The sequence below is a fragment of the Gossypium arboreum genome, chromosome 6 (genome assembly GCF_025698485.1).
Source record: "Gossypium arboreum isolate Shixiya-1 chromosome 6, ASM2569848v2, whole genome shotgun sequence".
Taxonomy (NCBI): Eukaryota; Viridiplantae; Streptophyta; class Magnoliopsida; order Malvales; family Malvaceae; genus Gossypium; species Gossypium arboreum.
Window position 1 is genome coordinate 88,445,875 of NC_069075.1, and position 18,296 is coordinate 88,464,170.

The window sequence follows — 18,296 nt, forward strand, 5'->3', positions numbered from 1 at the left end:
TGGACCCGGCCCGGCCCGAAATATGGGCCTAAAATTTTGCCCAAGCCCGGCCCGAAATAAAATTATTAAGCCCGAGCCCGGTCCGGCCCGACCCATATTAATTTTTTTTTATTTCATTAAATAAAAAAATTTAAAAATATAATAAATCAAATATATTTAAAAACATAAAAACAAATATTAAAACAAATAAAAATAATACTAAAACAATTCTTAAAACAATACACAAATTAATAATATAATAAAAAATCGTTATATTAAAAATTTAAAATAATTAAAAATAAAATAAAAAATATATATTAATATATAATTCGGGTCGGGCCGAATTCGGGCCAAAAAACTCTTACCCGAGGCCCGGCCCATTTTCTAAACGGGACTCATTTTTTTGCCTAAGCCCATTTTTCGGGCTTATATTTTTACTCAAACCCTCCCATTTTTTGGGCGGGCCTTCGGGCCGGGCCGAGCCGTCCAGCCCATAATCAGCTCTACCATAGCTTAATTTAAATTATTTTTAAATTTAAACAGTTAAAATTCACTATGTTGCGGAAAAAAAAAAAAAAAGAGTTCACTACCTAGGACATTCGAGATTCCTAGAATATAGCAAATATAGTTGGTGACGTGAGCTGGAAATGGAAGAAATGAAAATGAAATGGATAAACTACATTTATAGTTATCTAATTATTGATATGTATCTAATCATAAAAATTATAAAATAATTATTTAAATAAATGCAGAAGTTTTTAAATCAGCATAATAGCAATTGTGACGCTCAATTTTATACATTATGTTAATTTAATTTTAATTTTAAAAATTTAACCCTAAATATTTATAAATTATGTAATTTGATTTTTTCAATTTTGTTATTCTTTGGACCCTTTCACCTAATTGGACCCTTTCACCTAAAAGCCTAAAGAATTCTATCAACTAAATTTGATCCAAAATATACCAAAATGAAAACACCAAAAATCCAATATAATAATTTTAATATTTTCTCATTCTTTTAAAATTAACCTTTGATGTCACAAATAAAAGTAAAATTACAAAAGAAAGATCAAATTACAAAATGTGTAAATATTGAGAGTTAGTTTTTTGGACACAAGACTAAATTGACACAATTATAAAATTTGAGAGTTAAAGTTGTTATTATGTAAATCTTAAAAGTAGTCAAGTTACCTTTCCGTTAGTAATTTAATAGTTGGTGATTAAAAAAAAATTCAAATAGTTGGGTGACTAAAAAAGAAAAAGTGAAATAATTAGATGATCATTTTGTAATTTTTTACAATTGAGTAACCAAAAAAAAATTATTAATAATTATGTGACTAGCGGTATAGTTTGCCCAAATGAAATCTAAAAAGAAAGGGGTAAAAAGGTGATTGTAAAGGGCGATTGATAAGAAGAGATTTAGGGGGATAACCGGATTCTATTTGACTTATACTACTAATACTAATTCATACATGGACTATATGTTCTTCTTCTCCTCCTGATATTGATCCTGCTCGACCTTTGACGCAAGTCAAGAAAAGGAGTCCTTTTTCATCCTTCTGCCCAGGTACGTTTGTATATTGCTTCCACAAATATAATTCATCCATCGATTTTTTCGATCGGTTTTTATCCGCCAAAAATTCTTTCTTTAATTTAATTGAACTTTTCTTTTTAATTTAAAATTTTATTTTTACTATTCAACCGTAGCAGAATCGCCTAATCAAAAATCAATCATGGCTGTAACCATCAAGCGAGCGGCCCTCATCGTTGCCAGTCTTGGTGTCTTATCTTTTATCTTTGGAGTCATTGCCGAAAACAAGAAGGTTTCTGTATTTATTCTATTTCCCCCTTAACCCTAACTGTTGTGATCTTCTACAGTTATTTTAGGGTTTATTATTATTGTGAATTCTGAATATATATTGATATTTGTTGACGATGAGATTATTTTTGGGATAAAAAAAATGTTATTCCATTTGGTTTTAAATCACAGCCTGCCGCTGGAACTCCAATTTCTGGAAAAGATGTGGTTATTTGTAAGTATCCATCGGATCCTTCGGTGGTTCTGGGCTACCTATCGGTTGCATTTCTGATACTATCCACTCTCACTGGCTATTGGTCTCTGTTTTACCCCTACAGAGGAAAATCTGTTCCACAGTCTGTTCTCTTCCAAAACACTAGTTTCTTCGTCTTCTTCAACATTGCCTTGTAAGCGCTACTCTCTCTCTCTCTCTCTATATATATATATATATTTTAGTCCAGGATTATGTAGATTCAATGATTTCCTTATGATTATGTTGATTCAGTGATTTCCTTAATCCTTACTAATCTGATTGACTTGCTATTTCAAATTTCACATCATATAATCCTCCTTTGACTTTCCCCCGACACTGGTCACATCATATTTTCCGATTCTATTAAACTCACTCAAGTATTCACACCCTTGTTGATCCGGTTGTGGCAGGTTTACAGGTGGCTTAGCAGCCACTCTGCTCTTGTGGCCGACGATCACAGAGCACCTTCACTTGATCCGGAATGTTCATCACAATCTCTCCACTGAATGTCCTACTGCTAAGACTGGACTCCTTGGTGGTGGTGCGTTTGTTTCCCTTGATTCAGTCCTATTTTGGTTAGTTGCCCTTATGTTGGCTGGTAATGCCCGAGAGGATCACTTTGATGAAGTTGAAAAAGACAGGAAAGTTGAGCATGCTCAGGTTCTCGCATCTGCTGAATACCATGTCAAAGGGGGTGCTGTGTAATGCAGTTCGTGGCTCATGTTCCATCATCAACTGCCAAATATTTGTCCCCAACTATCTTCACTTTTATGTATATGGTTTAGACTTCGTTTCCATTTCTAAGTAGTAATTATCCGCTAGTAGTATTTGTTCAGCATCTCCAAGGTACGAATATTTCTTATTGTCAATTCTCATCTTTCTATGGTGCTTTTCTAAATCCTGATTCTCGAATAATACCTATAGTCTTTTCTCTGTTTTAGAAAACAAAAACAAAAGCAACCAACTATAGGATACACGACTTTTTGCTGCACATTTGCCATCTGCTTAACTATTTGATCAAGCGGGTGTGATGTTTGGTGGCCCTAACATTTAGTTGTTTCACCATCTACTGAATCTCTGTCATTAAAGGTTTATTTTCTAATGAATTGCAGTACGAACCTTCAGAATATGTTTCCATTTTAGGGTAGAATTATACTGACGTAATATACAATACCCAAATCGTAAAGTTGTAAAATATCATTTTTGATAACATTAGTCTGCCCTGCATAAGTATCATTCTTAACAACGTTAGCGTGCCCTGCATCTATGATGTCTTGGAAACAAATGATCAGCATAACTTATTCACCTCGAGATCTCGCCTTTAGTTCACTTCTAGTAGGGCTGAAATTATTACCCACCAATAGTTTATATGGAAGCTTCAATTTCTGCAACTTCTTCCAATCAAGAGAACAGTTTTGCTTCCACAGGAAATCGTGTACAGATTGTAAAGACAACTTGCCACCCTTACTGAACTTCCAAACTTACCCTCTGCACCCAGCGCAGAAAAACTTCTAGATGGGCACCAACGCAACCTGCTTCTCCACCATTTTATGATCAACAGCATCACTATAAGCATGCTCAGCTTTTTATTGCTCTTGGCCGGCCAGAATATCGTTAGTCCTTCAAAGGGCCTTTCTGGTCAACTCCCCTCTGTTGTTGCAATGGAACTTACTAACGTTCTTAATAATCTAAATGGTACCAAAGAGTGAATCAAAAGTGCCAAGATATGGTTCATGCAGAGGTCTACATTTGCACCGGCTTTGACTGAGGCACTTAGAGATAGGGTACTTGCTGTGGATGATTGAGAGAGCCAATTTCACGTGATTCATCTTGCCAATGACATTCTCTTTGGCATATGGCTGGTGTTGTTTAGTTTCCGATGGTTTCTTGGGAAATTATGAAAGAAGTTATTAAAAGTATGAGCAAACGAAAAAAAATATTTATCCTTCAGAAATTAAAAAAGAAAAAAAAAACTATTTAACATAGGTGAGAAGTGAAAATTAAAAAAAGTTATATATGAAGTGGATAATTATTTTCATATATAGTATTTTTATAAAATAACTGACTTAAGTTTTTTAAAGATACTATACAAAAATATTAAATGACATTATTGCCTTTTATAATAATATTTATTTAAAAAGGGTTTTAAGACATTTTCCTTAGTACAAAATTAACTAATAAGCAAAACAATTTTAAGTAATAAAAAGTTTATTTTTCGAAAATTGCCAAATTAATATGTAAAATCACATCATACACAAGAAAATTTTGGTAACTTATCATTTAAATTTTATTTAGTAACAAACATTTTTATTTAGAAAATGTAATTTAAGATATTTGTATTTTATATTACATACATAACTACTTTCTTTATAGTATTTAAATAAATAAATAATCAGAATTATATAATAATATGTGTGGGATATGGATTTGAAAAATTAGATTTCATTTGTTATATAAATTGTAAGAGCTAAATGCAATTAACTAAGAAATACTATTATAATGCAATTAATTAAGCTGGTAGAATTTTGAAATTATTTTTTTAGGTAAAACTAAGTTATCTTTCATGTCTATTTAATGATATCTGGAGATAAATTTTTCAAGATTCATGACTGCCCTCTCAACAATATCGTCTCCAAAATTCGAACTCAAGTTTTCTCATTAGGAATGTAATAATTACTATTAGAATGATATTTTTATCTTTTCATATTTTTATATAAAAATCTTTAAATAAAGAAACTACAAAATTGTACTTAAAACAAATAAGACTAAGAATCGAACCGTGCTAAATGAAAATTTGTACACAATCCTTTACCACTTCACTTATAATTCATTCAATAAATTATTTTTATAAATATAATTTTATATTTGTAAATACATAACTTCTTTAGGAATTTCAAATTCAACACTAATTAACCATCTAAGAAATCTATAAGATTAAGAAACTGTGGAGTTATGCCTTGTATTTGGGCTGAAACAGAGAGTGACATCGCAATAAGGAGAAGCTCCTCACCCCGACGAGCTACCGACGCCACGGCGAGAAGAAGACTGTCGTCCCAAAGATGCAACACCGCCTTGTCTCGGCGACACGAATTCCACGTTATGACGTCGCGGCGTGTCATGCAATTTTTTCGACTTTCTTCTCCTAGTTAAACTATGTTTTTAGTTTCTCACTTAGACTCTGATTAGTGTAGGTTAATTTAATACTATTTGACCTATGAATTTAACCTATAAATAGGTCATTTTTCCACATTAGAAAAAATAACGTATTAGCTTTTACAAGCTTTCTAAAAATTTTGTATTTAAATATTCTTATTTCGGGTTTCGGGCTTTAGTTTATCTCTATCTTTGTTGTAACACCCCTTACCCGTATTCAACGCTGGAATAGGATATGAGGCATTACCGGACATATCACATGAACAAACATACAATTTCGGGTTATACATTTGCGTCCAAATTAAAACTTTTTGCATTTAATTATAAAGTCCCTAATATGAGCCTACGAGGCCCAAAACATGCTTTGGAAACGGTTTGGGCCGAGAACTTTAGAAAATTTTACAAAACTTAGAAAATTTTTCACTAAACATGAGTCACACACCTGTGTGGATATGGGACATGCCCGTGTGGGCAAGCCGTGTGGTCACACGCGCTCGTGTCTCGAACCCGTGTAACTCTCTGTTTGTCACTCAAGAACAAATTGAAGACACACGGCCATGTCACACGCTCGTGTGCTAGGCCGTGTGGTCAATTTAAAATTTATGATTTTTCATTAAATAAGTGCAGACTTCACACGCTCGGGACATACACCCATGTCCAAGGCCGTGGCCCTCACACGACTAAAACACACTATCGTGTCTCTGCTCGTGTACTCAATATTGGGCATTCTGCTTTGCAAGAATTAGGGTGCAGAGGACACAAGGCCTAAACACATGCCCATCGGGGCAAGTCGTGTGTCATACATGGCCTAGACACACGCCCATGTGTCTACCTGTATGGAAAAAATAAGGCTATTTACCAAGCCATTTTGCCACCCTTTAATGCACACACCTACACAACATAACATAGCACCAATCCAAGCATATACATACAACCAAACATCCACAACCAAGACATCAACCCATAATTCATGAAAGGCATCATTATATGAATATACTTATAACCAATATTAGCCCATTCCTAATGGCCTTATACAAAATGAACTTCTAACCAATATAAGCCAACATATTTGGCCAAATCAATATGACACATAACAAAATGACCAAGTCCCCTATACATGCCGTAACTTAAAATGTTGAATTCATTGGTACCAAAATAATTATTGATAGTGTGAATGGATCTCCGACGATCTCCGAACCCCGAGCTAGCTTGATGACACTATAAGACAAGTGAAAGGAAGGGGAGTAAGCTATATAGCTTAGTAAGTTCCTATGCAAATAATAAGCATCATAACCCCACAATTAACATACAATTAACATGAAAAAGATTAGCATGAACGTTATCAATATCTCGTAGTCATAACTTACTCAATCACAATCCTACCAAGAGTCCATCACATATCGAGCTCATTAGCTATGAGTTTTACGTATATACCTGTACCAACTCGCAACATAACCATATCTTTTCACAACTTTGACATTCCCTTTGAACACTCGGAATATTAACGAATACTCGAAAATCTTGCACACAAGTGGCCCATATATATAGCCGAAGCTACCTCATATCTCATAATACATATGGGCTCATTTTTGAGCTATTCACGGGTCTGCTCACACAAGCTGTCAGTCAGGACATATCTATATAGTGCTGCTCACAGAAGCTGTCAGGTAACCGCAACACATGCCGGACTACCCAACCACTGGCAGGACGTACGAGACCAGCAATCAGATTACATAATCGCATATACACAAGGATTCCTAGTGACATGTCACTCGTATCCTATTCTATTCTTAAGGTTCAACTGGGATTTTTCGCTTGTCAAAACTTTGTCGAATACATCCAAAGAGTCAATCACAATTCATACAATATTAAAACATTCAAAACATAAATATAGCAATGCATTGTTTACATAAGAACTTACCTCGGTTCAAAAATAGTAGAATTGGATCTAATCGTCAAACACTTTGTTTTTCCCCCGATCTAGGTCCGAACCTCTTTTTTCTTGATCTATAATAACAAATTTAACTCATTTAATACTCAAGTTATTCAATTTAGCCCAAAAATCATATTATGGAAAAATTACATTTTTGCCCCTAATGTTTCACATTTTTACAATTTAGTCCCTAGGCTCGTAAATTGAAATGTATTCAATTTATTCAAAACCCAAGTCTAACCAAACCATTTTTATACTTATACCAGCCCACATTTTCCACTTAATCACACTTTTACTACTTATTTTATAACTTTTACAAATAAGTCCTTTTTGATATTTTTACCGAAAATCACTTAGCAAAAGTTGTTTATCTTACAGCTAACATACATTTTCTACCATTAGACATCAAAATATGCAAATATCTAACATGTGTAAAATTGTAAACTTCATCTTTCTTTCAAATTAGTCCTTGAAATAGCTAGATTAGGTTACAAGGATCTCAAAAACATGAAAATCATTAAAAACGGGGTAGAATGGACTTACAATCGAGCTTGGAAGCTTGAAAAACCCTAGCTATGTCTTCCTCTTGTAAATTTTGGCCAAAGGGGACTAAATGGATGAAGATGAAGATTTTATTTAGTTATTTTGGCTTTATTTGACAAATGACTAAAATGCCTTTCATGCATAACATTAAAATTTCACCTAATCATGTACATTTTTGTCCATCTAATTAACAAATGGTCTAATTACCATCTAAGGATATTCAATTTAAAATTTGATAGCAATTAGACACCTCTAGCTTCTAGAACACACATTTTGCACCTATTACAGTTTAGTCCTTTTAGCTAAATTAAATGCCCAATCGATAAAATTTTCGAACGAAATTTCCACAAAATAATTCCATGAAATTGTAAACCACAAAAATATAATAAAATAAATCTTTCTATGTAGGATTCATGGTCCCGAAACCACTGTTCCGATTTGGCCCTAAAATGGGCTGTTACAACTCTCCCCCCTTTAGGGATTTTCGTCCCCGAAAATCTTACAAGTAAATAGGTTCGAGTACTATTTTCTCATAGATTCCTCAGGTTCCCACGTACCTTCTTCGACCCTATGTCTTTTCCATAAAACTTTCACTAGGGCTATACTTTTATTTCTCAACTGTTTAACTTCTCGGGCTAAAATCTTGATCTGTTCTTCACCATAAGTCATATTAGGTCAAATCTCAATCTCTGTCAGAGAAATCACATGTGAGGGATCAAAATGGTATCGTCACAACATTGACACATGAAACATATTATGAATCTTTTCTAACTCTGTCGGTAAAGTGTGCCACTGTCCCTATTTTTTCAGTAACCTCATACGGCCCAATGAAACGTGGACTTAATTGCCTTTACAACCAAATCTCAGAATCTTCTTCTACGGAGATACTTTCAGAAATACCTTGTCACTGACTTAAAATTCAATTTCTTTCCTTTTCAAATCTACGTACGAATTTTGTCGATCTGAAGCGGCTTTCAAGCAATCACTTATTACCTTTACTTTTTCTTCGATTTCTCTAACCAAGTCAACCCATGAATCTGTTTCTCACTATGTTCTGTCCAATACAACAGAGTTCGACACTTGCGGTCATACAATGCTTCATATGGTGCCATCTTTATACTCGATTGAAAACTGTTGTTATAAACAAATTCGACCAATGGTAGATATTTCTCCTAACTACCTTCGAATTCTAGAACACAACATCAGAGCATATCTTCAAGAATTTGGATTGCTCTTTCAGATTGATCGTCAGTTTACGGATGAAAAGTAGTACTAAAATTTAACTTCGTACCTAAAGCTTCTTGTAATTTCTTCTAAAATCTCGAAGTAAATCTCAGATATCTATCCAAAATAATAGAAATAGGAACTCTGTACAATCTAAAAATTTCAGCAATGTACAATTCAGCTAGCTTATCAAGTGAATAGTCAGTACGTACCGGTATAAAATGAGTGATTTTTTCAATCTGTCAACAGCAACCCAGATGACCTCGTTCTTTTTCGGAGTCAAAGACAAACCCGTTACGAAGTCCATTGTAATCTTATCCCATTTCCATTTAGGTACCATCATTGGCTGAAGTAAACCTGAAGGCATTTGTTGTTCAGCTTTTACTTGTTGACAAATTAAATATTTCGATACAAATTCAACGATATCTCGTTTCATACCTAACCACCAAAACAATTTCTTCAAATCATTATACATTTTCATACTACCTACATGAACTGATAAACAACCTCTGTGTGCCTCGTATAAAATTTTCTGAATGAGTTCATCATTCTTTGGTACACATACTCTATCTCGAAACATCAAACAATTATCTGAACCGATCCGAAAGTCTGAATCACTGCCCGTCCGATTCACACTGAGCTCTTTTAGTTTGCAATTCATTATCATTTTTCTGAGCTTCACAAATTTGCTAAAGAAATATTGGTCTAGCTCTCAACTAGGCCAAAATTGAACCGTCATTAGACAAAGTCAATCTCGTACTCATAGTTCTCAAAGCAAACAAGGACTTCCTGCTCAAAGCATCTACAACTACATTTACCTTTCCCGAATGGTAGTCGATCACTAGTTCATAATCCTTCAGTAACTCAAGCCATCTCCGTTGTCGCATGTTCAGATCTTTCTGAGTTATCAAGTATTTTAAACTCTTATGATTAGTAAAGATAAGGCATTTATCACCGTACAAATGATGACGCCAAATTTTCAAAGTAAAAACGATGGCGGCCAATTTCAAGTCATGCGTCGGATAATTCTTCTCGTATAATTTCAACTGTTTCGAGGCACAAGCTATCACTTTGCCCTCTTGCATCAACACACATCCCAAACCACTCAATGAAGTGTCACTATAAATTACAAATTCCTTTCCTGATTTAGGTTATACTAAAATCGGTGCCCCAGTCAATAATGCTTTCAATTTCTCAAAACTTTGCTGACATTTTTCAGACCATTCAAATTTAACATCTTTTTGCAACAACTTGGTCATAGGAGTAGCAATTATCGAAAATCATTTGACAAAATGTCGGTAATAACCGGCTAAACCCAAAAAGCTTCAAACTTCAAATACATTCCTTGGCTGTTTCCACTCAACAATTGTTGAAATCTTACTTGGATCAACCACAATACCATCACCTGAAACGATATGTCCCAAAAATCTAACTTCTCGCAGCCAAAACTCACTTTTACTGAATTTAGCAAACAATTTCTTATCTTTCAACATCTGCAATACAGTTCTCAACTGTTCAGCATGCTCGGACTTATCTCGAGAATAAATCAGAATATCATCGATAAACACAACCACAAACTTATCTAAATACGATCGAAAAATTTAATTCATCAAGCCCATAAAAACTGCTGGAGCATTAGTTAGTCCGAAAGGCATAACAAGAAATTCATAATACCTATACCTTGTCCTGAAAGTAATCTTCAGCACGTCCAACTCTTTAACTCTCAATTGATAGTAGTCAGATCTCAAATCAATCTTTGAGAATACGCTGCTCCTTTTAACTGATCAAACAAGTCATCAATCCTCGACAAAGGATACTTGTTCTTTATAATCAACTTGTTGAGCTGTCGGTAATTGATACAAAGTCTCATAGATCCGTCTTTCTTCTTTACAAATAACACTGGAGCACCCTAGGGAGAAGAACTCGATCTCGTAAAACCCTTATCTGTCAACTCTTGCAACTGAGCTTTCAATTCTTTCAATTCAGTCAAAGCCATCTTATACGGAGCAATTGATATTGGTGCAGTCCCAAGTACTAAATAAATAGCAAACTCAACCTCTCTGATCGGAGATAACCCAGACAACTCCTCTGGAAACACATCCGGATATTCACTGACTACCGACAATGATTCAATTTTCAATTCAGACATTTTTGTATTCAACACATAAGCAAGATAAGCTTCACAACCTTTCCTTACGTACCTCTAAGTAGACATAGACGAAATCACAAATTCACTTGATTCATTGGTTTCAACCCGAATAACTTCACCATTTTTACATTTCATTTTAATAGTTTTCTGTCTACAATTTACTATGGCATCATGTAGTGTCAACCAATCCATACCAAAATAACATCGAATTTGTCAAATGGCAATAACATTAAGCCAGCCAGAAAACAACAACCTCGAATCATTTGTGTATTCAACGCCGGAATAAGGTACGAGGCATTACCAGACTTATCACACGAACAAATATACAATTATGGGCTATACATTTGCGTCCAAATTAAAACTTTTTGTATTTAATCATAAAGTCCCTAATACGAGCCAACGAGGCCTAAAACATGCTTTGGAAGTGGTTTGGGACTAAACCGAGAACTTTAGAAAATTTTACAAAACTTAGAAAATTTTTCACTAAACATGGGTCACACGCCTGTGTGGATATGGGACATGCCCGTGTGGGAAGGTTGTGTGGTCACACATGCCCTCGTCCTGGACCTGTGTAACTCTCTGTTTGTCGCGCAAGAACAAATTGAAGACACACGGCCATGTCACAAGCCCGTGTGCTAGACCGTGTAGTTGATTTAAAATTTATGATTTTTTATTAAATAAGTGTAGACTTCACACACCCGGGACACACGCCCGTGTCCAAGGTTGTGGGCTTCACACGGCTGAGACACACTGTGATGTCTCTACTCGTGTACTCAATATTGGGCTGTAATGCCCCCACGCCCGAAACCGTCGCCGGAGTCGAGCTTGAGGGGTTACCGAACATAATTTATCAAATTACGAACTTCAAATCATTTGTTTCTACATTCACAGCTTTCTAACTACCCGCGTCACAGTTACAAGAAAAATCATATCTCGAGTTACGAAACTCGAAATCAAGATCCATAAATTTTCCCTAAATCTAGACTCATATATCTATTTACTAATATTTTTATATAATTTTTGGTTGGGCTAATTAGTACAGTTTATTAGTTAAATTCTCCCCTATTTTAGGGTTTGACTGCTCTGACATCTGTGTATTACGAATCAGATATCTCTCTATACAGAATTTAAATGACTACAAGGTTTGTTTTTATTAAAACTAGACTCAATAAGGAATCTGTACATATAAAGAAAAACTTCTAATTATTTTTTTAAAATTTATTATGAATTTTTAAAGTCAGAACAGGGGATCCAAAAATCACTCTAGCCCTATTTCACAAAAGTTTAAATATCTCATAAAATATAATTTATATGCCTGTTTTGTTCAATCCATATGAAAATAGACTCATTAAGCTTCAATTTCATAACTTACTCATTATTTAGTTCCATTTATACTATTTTTAGTGATTTTTCAAATTTATGTCATTGCTGCAGCAATATTCTGTTTTAAGGCAAGTTTCATCTTTCCATGAATTTTTATGAACTAGATAACCTATTAAACTTCCATAATATCAAACATGATCTAAATTAGCCATCACCATGACTTATCAATATCAAACATTTTCTCAACCAAACATGGCCTTATCATAAAATTATATTTACACAAAATAAGTATATTGCTATACATGCCATACTTAAGTTTTACAAGCCATTTACCCAGATGAAAGTCCTTCGGATAGTGTGATCGAACCTTCGACCCGTCCCGATTCCTGAGCTGGCTTGTTCAAAACTACAGTAAATAAAGAGGAGGGAGTAAGCATAAATGCTTAGTAAGTTCATATGTAAATAACAAGTAACATAACAATACAAATATACCAAACAACTTTAGCTTGGTATCACCAAAACATATATCACATTTCTAAACATCATTCATCATCTTACCACCTTATCGTTGTTGTATCTAATTTCAACCCGAGGGTTAAGAACATACCTGTCCAAAGTGTCCATTTCACAACACTTACCAAAACGTCACTTGCATCTTAAGTGTTCTTCCATTTCACTAGAAATTTCACCCGTTGAACACATCGAAATACAACTCGGATACACGGATAATTTGCACATAAGTGCCTCATATGTAATCAAGAAATCATGTAACCCGTCCCTAAGTGAACTCGGATTCAACTCAACGAGCTCGGGCGTTCGCATCCATAAGTGAACTCAGACTCAACTCAACGAGTTCGGACATTCGCATCCATAAGTGAACTCGGACTCAACTCAACGAGTTTGGATGCTCAACCATCCTAGTGACATGTCACTTGTATCCTAATCTATTCCTAAGGTTCAAACGGGATTTTTTTCCTCGATCTCGCATCTTTTCCGTCTTCCACGGAATATCGGAACCGATACTCGGTGATAGTTCATACTCATCCAGTAATTCACATAATTACATATTATTCAACAATAACCACAAAGCATAATATTTCATGATAATAATCAGCATCATATCATATAAACAACATTAAATTGCTTAAAATGACAATTATGTTACTACATTTACACATGAACTTACCTTGGTACCAAAATATAAAGATTTTGCAATTTAGTCCACAATCTTTTCTTTTCCTCGATCGCGACTTGAATCTCGTTTCTCTTGATCTATAATGCCAAATTAATCTTATTTAATACATACATTCATCAAAACAGAATTTAATACGAACTTTGGAAAAATTACACTTTTGCCCCTAAACTTTTGCATAATTACACTTTTGCCCTCGGGCTCGGAATTAAACTTTATTCCTTATTCTTATGTTTTATAACATGCTGATCACTTTTCCTTCTATGGCAACATCAAATTCTCTCTCTAACATATACTTGTGACTATTAGGTATTTTTGCCGATTAAGCCCTTTTACTCGTTTTCACTCAAAATCGAGTAGCACAAGTTGTCTAACATAATTTAAAACCTCATATTCTATCATAAAACATCAAAATACACAAATTTCACCTATGGGTATTTTTCCAAATATAAACCCTAGGTTGAATTATTGCTAACATAAGCTTAATCGAGCTACCGGGATTCCAAAACGTAAAGAACATTAAAAGCGGGCTTGGAATCACTTAATATGGAGCTTGGAAGCTTGAAACAAACCCTAGCTATTGAGAACCCTTGAAATTTCGGCCTAATGAAGAAGATGGACAAAATTGGCTTTTAATTTTGTTTTTAATTCATTTTAATAACTAAATGACCAAAATACCCTTACTACTAAACTTTCCAAAAATTCCTTCCATGTCCTAATTTTGTCCATGAACTTAAAATTGGTCAAATTGCTATTTAAGACCTCCTCATTAATATTCCAAAACAATTTCATACTAAAAACTTCTAGAATGCAAGTTTTGCAACTTATTCGATTTAGTCCCTACTTTCAATTTAAGCACTTTAGGCATAGAATTTCATCACGAAATTTTCACACAATCATGCAATCATATCATAATCATCAAAATAATTATAAAATAATTATTTCTATCTCGGATTTGTGGTCACGAAACCACTATTCCGATTAAGCCCTAATTCAGGATATTACAACTCTCCCCCCCTTTTAAGGATTTTCGTCCTCGAAAATCTTACTGGTAAATAGGTGTGGATATTGGTTTCTCATAGTTTCTTCAGGTTCCCATGTAGTCTCTTCTACCCCATGCTTTTGCCACAATACTTTCACAAGTGCAACACTTTTATTTCTTAGTTGTTTGACTTCTCGAGCTAAAATCTTAATCGGTTCTTCTTCATAAGTCATATCCGGTCGTAGTTTAACTTCTGTCGGTGAAATTATATGTGAAGGATCCGAACGATACCGGCGTAACATAGATACGTGAAACACATCATGAATCTTCTCTAATTCAAGTGGTAACGCTAGCCGATATGCTACCGGTCCAACTTTTTCAATTATTTCATACGGTCCAATAAAACGCGGACTTAACTTGCCCTTTCGTCCAAATCTAAGGACTTTCTTCCATGGAGACACTTTCAAAAATACCTTATCACCAACTTGAAACTCCATTTCTTTTCGTTTCAAATCTGCATAAGATTTCTGTCTATCTGAAGCAGCTTTCAAACAATCTCGAATCACTTTCACCTTTTCTTCGGTTTCTTTTATTAAATCAACTCCATAAATCTGACTTTCCTTGAGTTCAGTCCAATACAATGGCGTCTGACATTTACGACCATATAATGCTTCATAAGGTGCCATCTTCAAACTTGTCTGATAACTACTATTATAAGCCAATTCTACCAATGGTAAGTACCTTTCCCAACTATCTTGAAATTCCAATACGCAACATCTGAGCATGTCTTCAAGAATCAATTACTCTCTCGATTGTCCATCGGTTTGTGGATGAAAGCGGTCTGAAATTTAACTTTGTACCTAATGCCTCTTGCAACTTTTTCCAAAAGCGTGAGGTAAACCTCGGATCTCTATCCGAAATGATTGACAAAGGTATCCCATGAAGTCTAACAATCTCTGGATATACAATTCAGCCAACTTATTAAGAGAATAATCAGACGCATTCGGAATAAAATGAGCCGATTTAGTCGATCATCAACTATTGCCCGGATGGCATTTTTCTTCCCTGGAGTTAACGACAACCCTGATATAAAATCTATAGTAATCCGATCCCATTTCCATTCAGGAACCATAATAGGCTGAAGTAATCCCGAAGGTACCTGGTGTTCAGCTTTCACTTGTTGACAAACTAAGCACTTTGATACAAACTCGAAAATATCTCTTTTCATTCCACTCCACCAGTACATTTTCTTTAAGTCATTATACATCTTCGTATTGCCCGGATGAACCGCCAAACAACTATTATGTGCTTCATGCAAAATCTTTTGAATCAACTCATCATTTTTTGGTACACAAACCCGATTTTTAAACATCAAACAACCATCAGAACCGATTCTGAAATCTGATCCCATATCAGCTTCACACTGTTTTCTTTTGGCTAGCAAATCTTGATCATTTTTCTGAGCTTCAAAAATCTCTTGTAAAAACATCGGTCTTGCTCTTAACTCTGCTAGAATCGAACCGTCATCTGACATTTTCAACTGATTGTTCATAACTCTCAAAGCAAACAACAACTTTCTGCTGAAAGCATCGGCTGTAACACCCCTAACCCGAGACCATCGCCGGAGTCGAACACGAGGTGTTAACAAACTTCAAACCACTTATTGATAATTTCCCAGACAAGCTGCCAATCTGTGTACTAGTCGCTTCAAAAATCATAACTTGAGTTCTACAATTCGAAAATCAGTTTCGTAATTTTTCCCTGAAACTAGACTCATATGTCCATCTACAGATTTTTTTCTAGAATTTTTGGTCAAGCCAATTAGTACAGTTTATTAGTTAAAGTCTCCCATGTTACAGGGGTCGACTACGCTGACCTTCGTACGTTGCAACTCGAATAACTCCCTGTGCAGGGCTTCAATACTGATGCCATTTGTTTCTATAGAAACTAAACTCAAAAAGAAATCTATACATATATGGCATGATTTCTAAATTTCTCGGGTTAATTTATAATGAATTTTCAAAGTCGGAACAGGGAATCCAGAAACTGTTCTGGCCCTATTTCACGAAAACCCAAATATCTCTTAACATACAACTCATATGACCATTTCGTTTCTTCCATATGAATATAGATTCATCAAGGTTCATTTACATAATTTATTCACTATTTAATTCCATTCCTACTATTTTTAGTGATTTTTCACATCCACATCACTGTTGCTGCCAGCATCTATTTCTAGGGTAGACTTTCTCTAACACATAGTTTCTATGATTCAACCACCCCTTTTCATATATAGTCCAAAATATAATCATGATGACCCATTCTAATGGCTGGTCATTGCCAAACATTTCGTGCCTCTTAATGAGCATATACATACCAAATGATTATAACATTATGGTCAAAACATTTATAAGCCATTTTCGCATGGCTATTCAAAATTTTACATACCAAGTTCAAACAAAACATAATAGCCTATACATGCCGAAATGTTCTCTTAGACCATCTAAGAAGAAGATACCAAAAAGTTGCTAGTCGGTGTGATAACTTCGATGACGGTCCCGAATACGCAAAAAGTCGAGTCCAAGAAACCTAAAATAGGTGACAAGCAAACACCGAATGAGTATATAACTCAAGAAGTCATAAGCAATGCACTACCAACCATTAATAACATTATCGCAAAAGGAAACAAAATGGAACGAGGCTAATTACTCCATTCAAACCGAACTATACCATAGTTCCTTAGACCATTCGATTCAACCACATACCAAGTTACACATTCACATTCCATATACTAATCAATAGGATATTTGAAGCATTTCTATACACCATTTTGTTTTCGTCACAATCATACATCTACATGACCTTTCACTCATTCCACGATAATTCTTATGTACGTGACTTCAATTTACATTGTCAAATAGGTTCAAACTTACCAAGCTCAACCCCAAATATAAACATAGCGCCTATTAGCCATGAACTCAAGGTAATTACCCGATCTGCTGTCCGTGATCAATTCAATAGTGTCGCACACTCAGTGTCAATAGTGATTCAAAAGCATATAGTGAGTCCGCACACTTAGTGCTATATAATCAACTCGCACACTTAGTGCTATATGATCAAACTCGCACACTTAGTGCTGTACAAGTTTTAAACCTGCACACTTAGTGCCATTCTCATGATCTCAAATGTTTATACCCGCACACTTAGTGCCGAAATCAACAACTCAATACATCTCACCTCTTTTCCTTTCATTCAATACTTCCATCACCACATACATACATGTATATAAATTCATCATTCCTTTCGGCATAATTATATAGACATTATGTCTATTCAAATCAATACAAAATATATGCTTAGTGACTTACCTTGTGTTGGGTAAAATAGTCCAAGTCGGCTACTCGATGACCTTCGTCTTTCCCTTGCTTGATTCTCCTTCTTTAACTCCTTGAGCTTAATCAATAAATCAACTAGTTTAACCATCTTGCTAAACATTCATAATTCAATTACACATGCATATGTATGTTTGTATATTCGGCAACCATCCTCACTTATTACCCATTTAGTCAATAATCTAAGCGAAGATAAGGCTTCAATATGGTTGCCTCTAACCGAATACATGCACACCAATCTACTTCATTTGGCCGAATATGCATGTCTATGTTGAGGCCAATTTTACACTTAATACTACACAAAAAACAGCATACATTTTACTAACTAACGATTACATATTGTAGCTCAATACACATCTCTCATTTATTTCATAA

At 34.8% G+C, this 18,296-nt stretch overlaps 1 protein-coding gene across 2 annotated transcripts; it reads left to right on the top strand.

Moving 5' to 3' along the window:
- The first annotated feature begins 1,331 nt into the window (after window positions 1-1,331).
- Window positions 1,332-2,928, top strand: LOC108484338 (uncharacterized). Of its 2 annotated transcripts, none has more exons than XM_017788090.2 (4): window positions 1,332-1,546; window positions 1,690-1,802; window positions 1,970-2,184; window positions 2,441-2,928. In XM_017788090.2, the coding sequence occupies exons 2-4, from the start codon at window positions 1,713-1,715 to the stop codon at window positions 2,733-2,735; spliced, it is 600 nt and encodes a 199-aa protein (XP_017643579.1). In that variant the 5' UTR covers window positions 1,332-1,546; window positions 1,690-1,712; the 3' UTR covers window positions 2,736-2,928. The 2 variants fall into 2 exon arrangements, with proteins under 2 accessions (XP_017643579.1, XP_017643580.1); XM_017788091.2 differs by having other exon boundaries at window positions 1,338-1,546; window positions 1,687-1,802.
- Window positions 2,929-18,296: the final 15,368 nt, after the last annotated feature.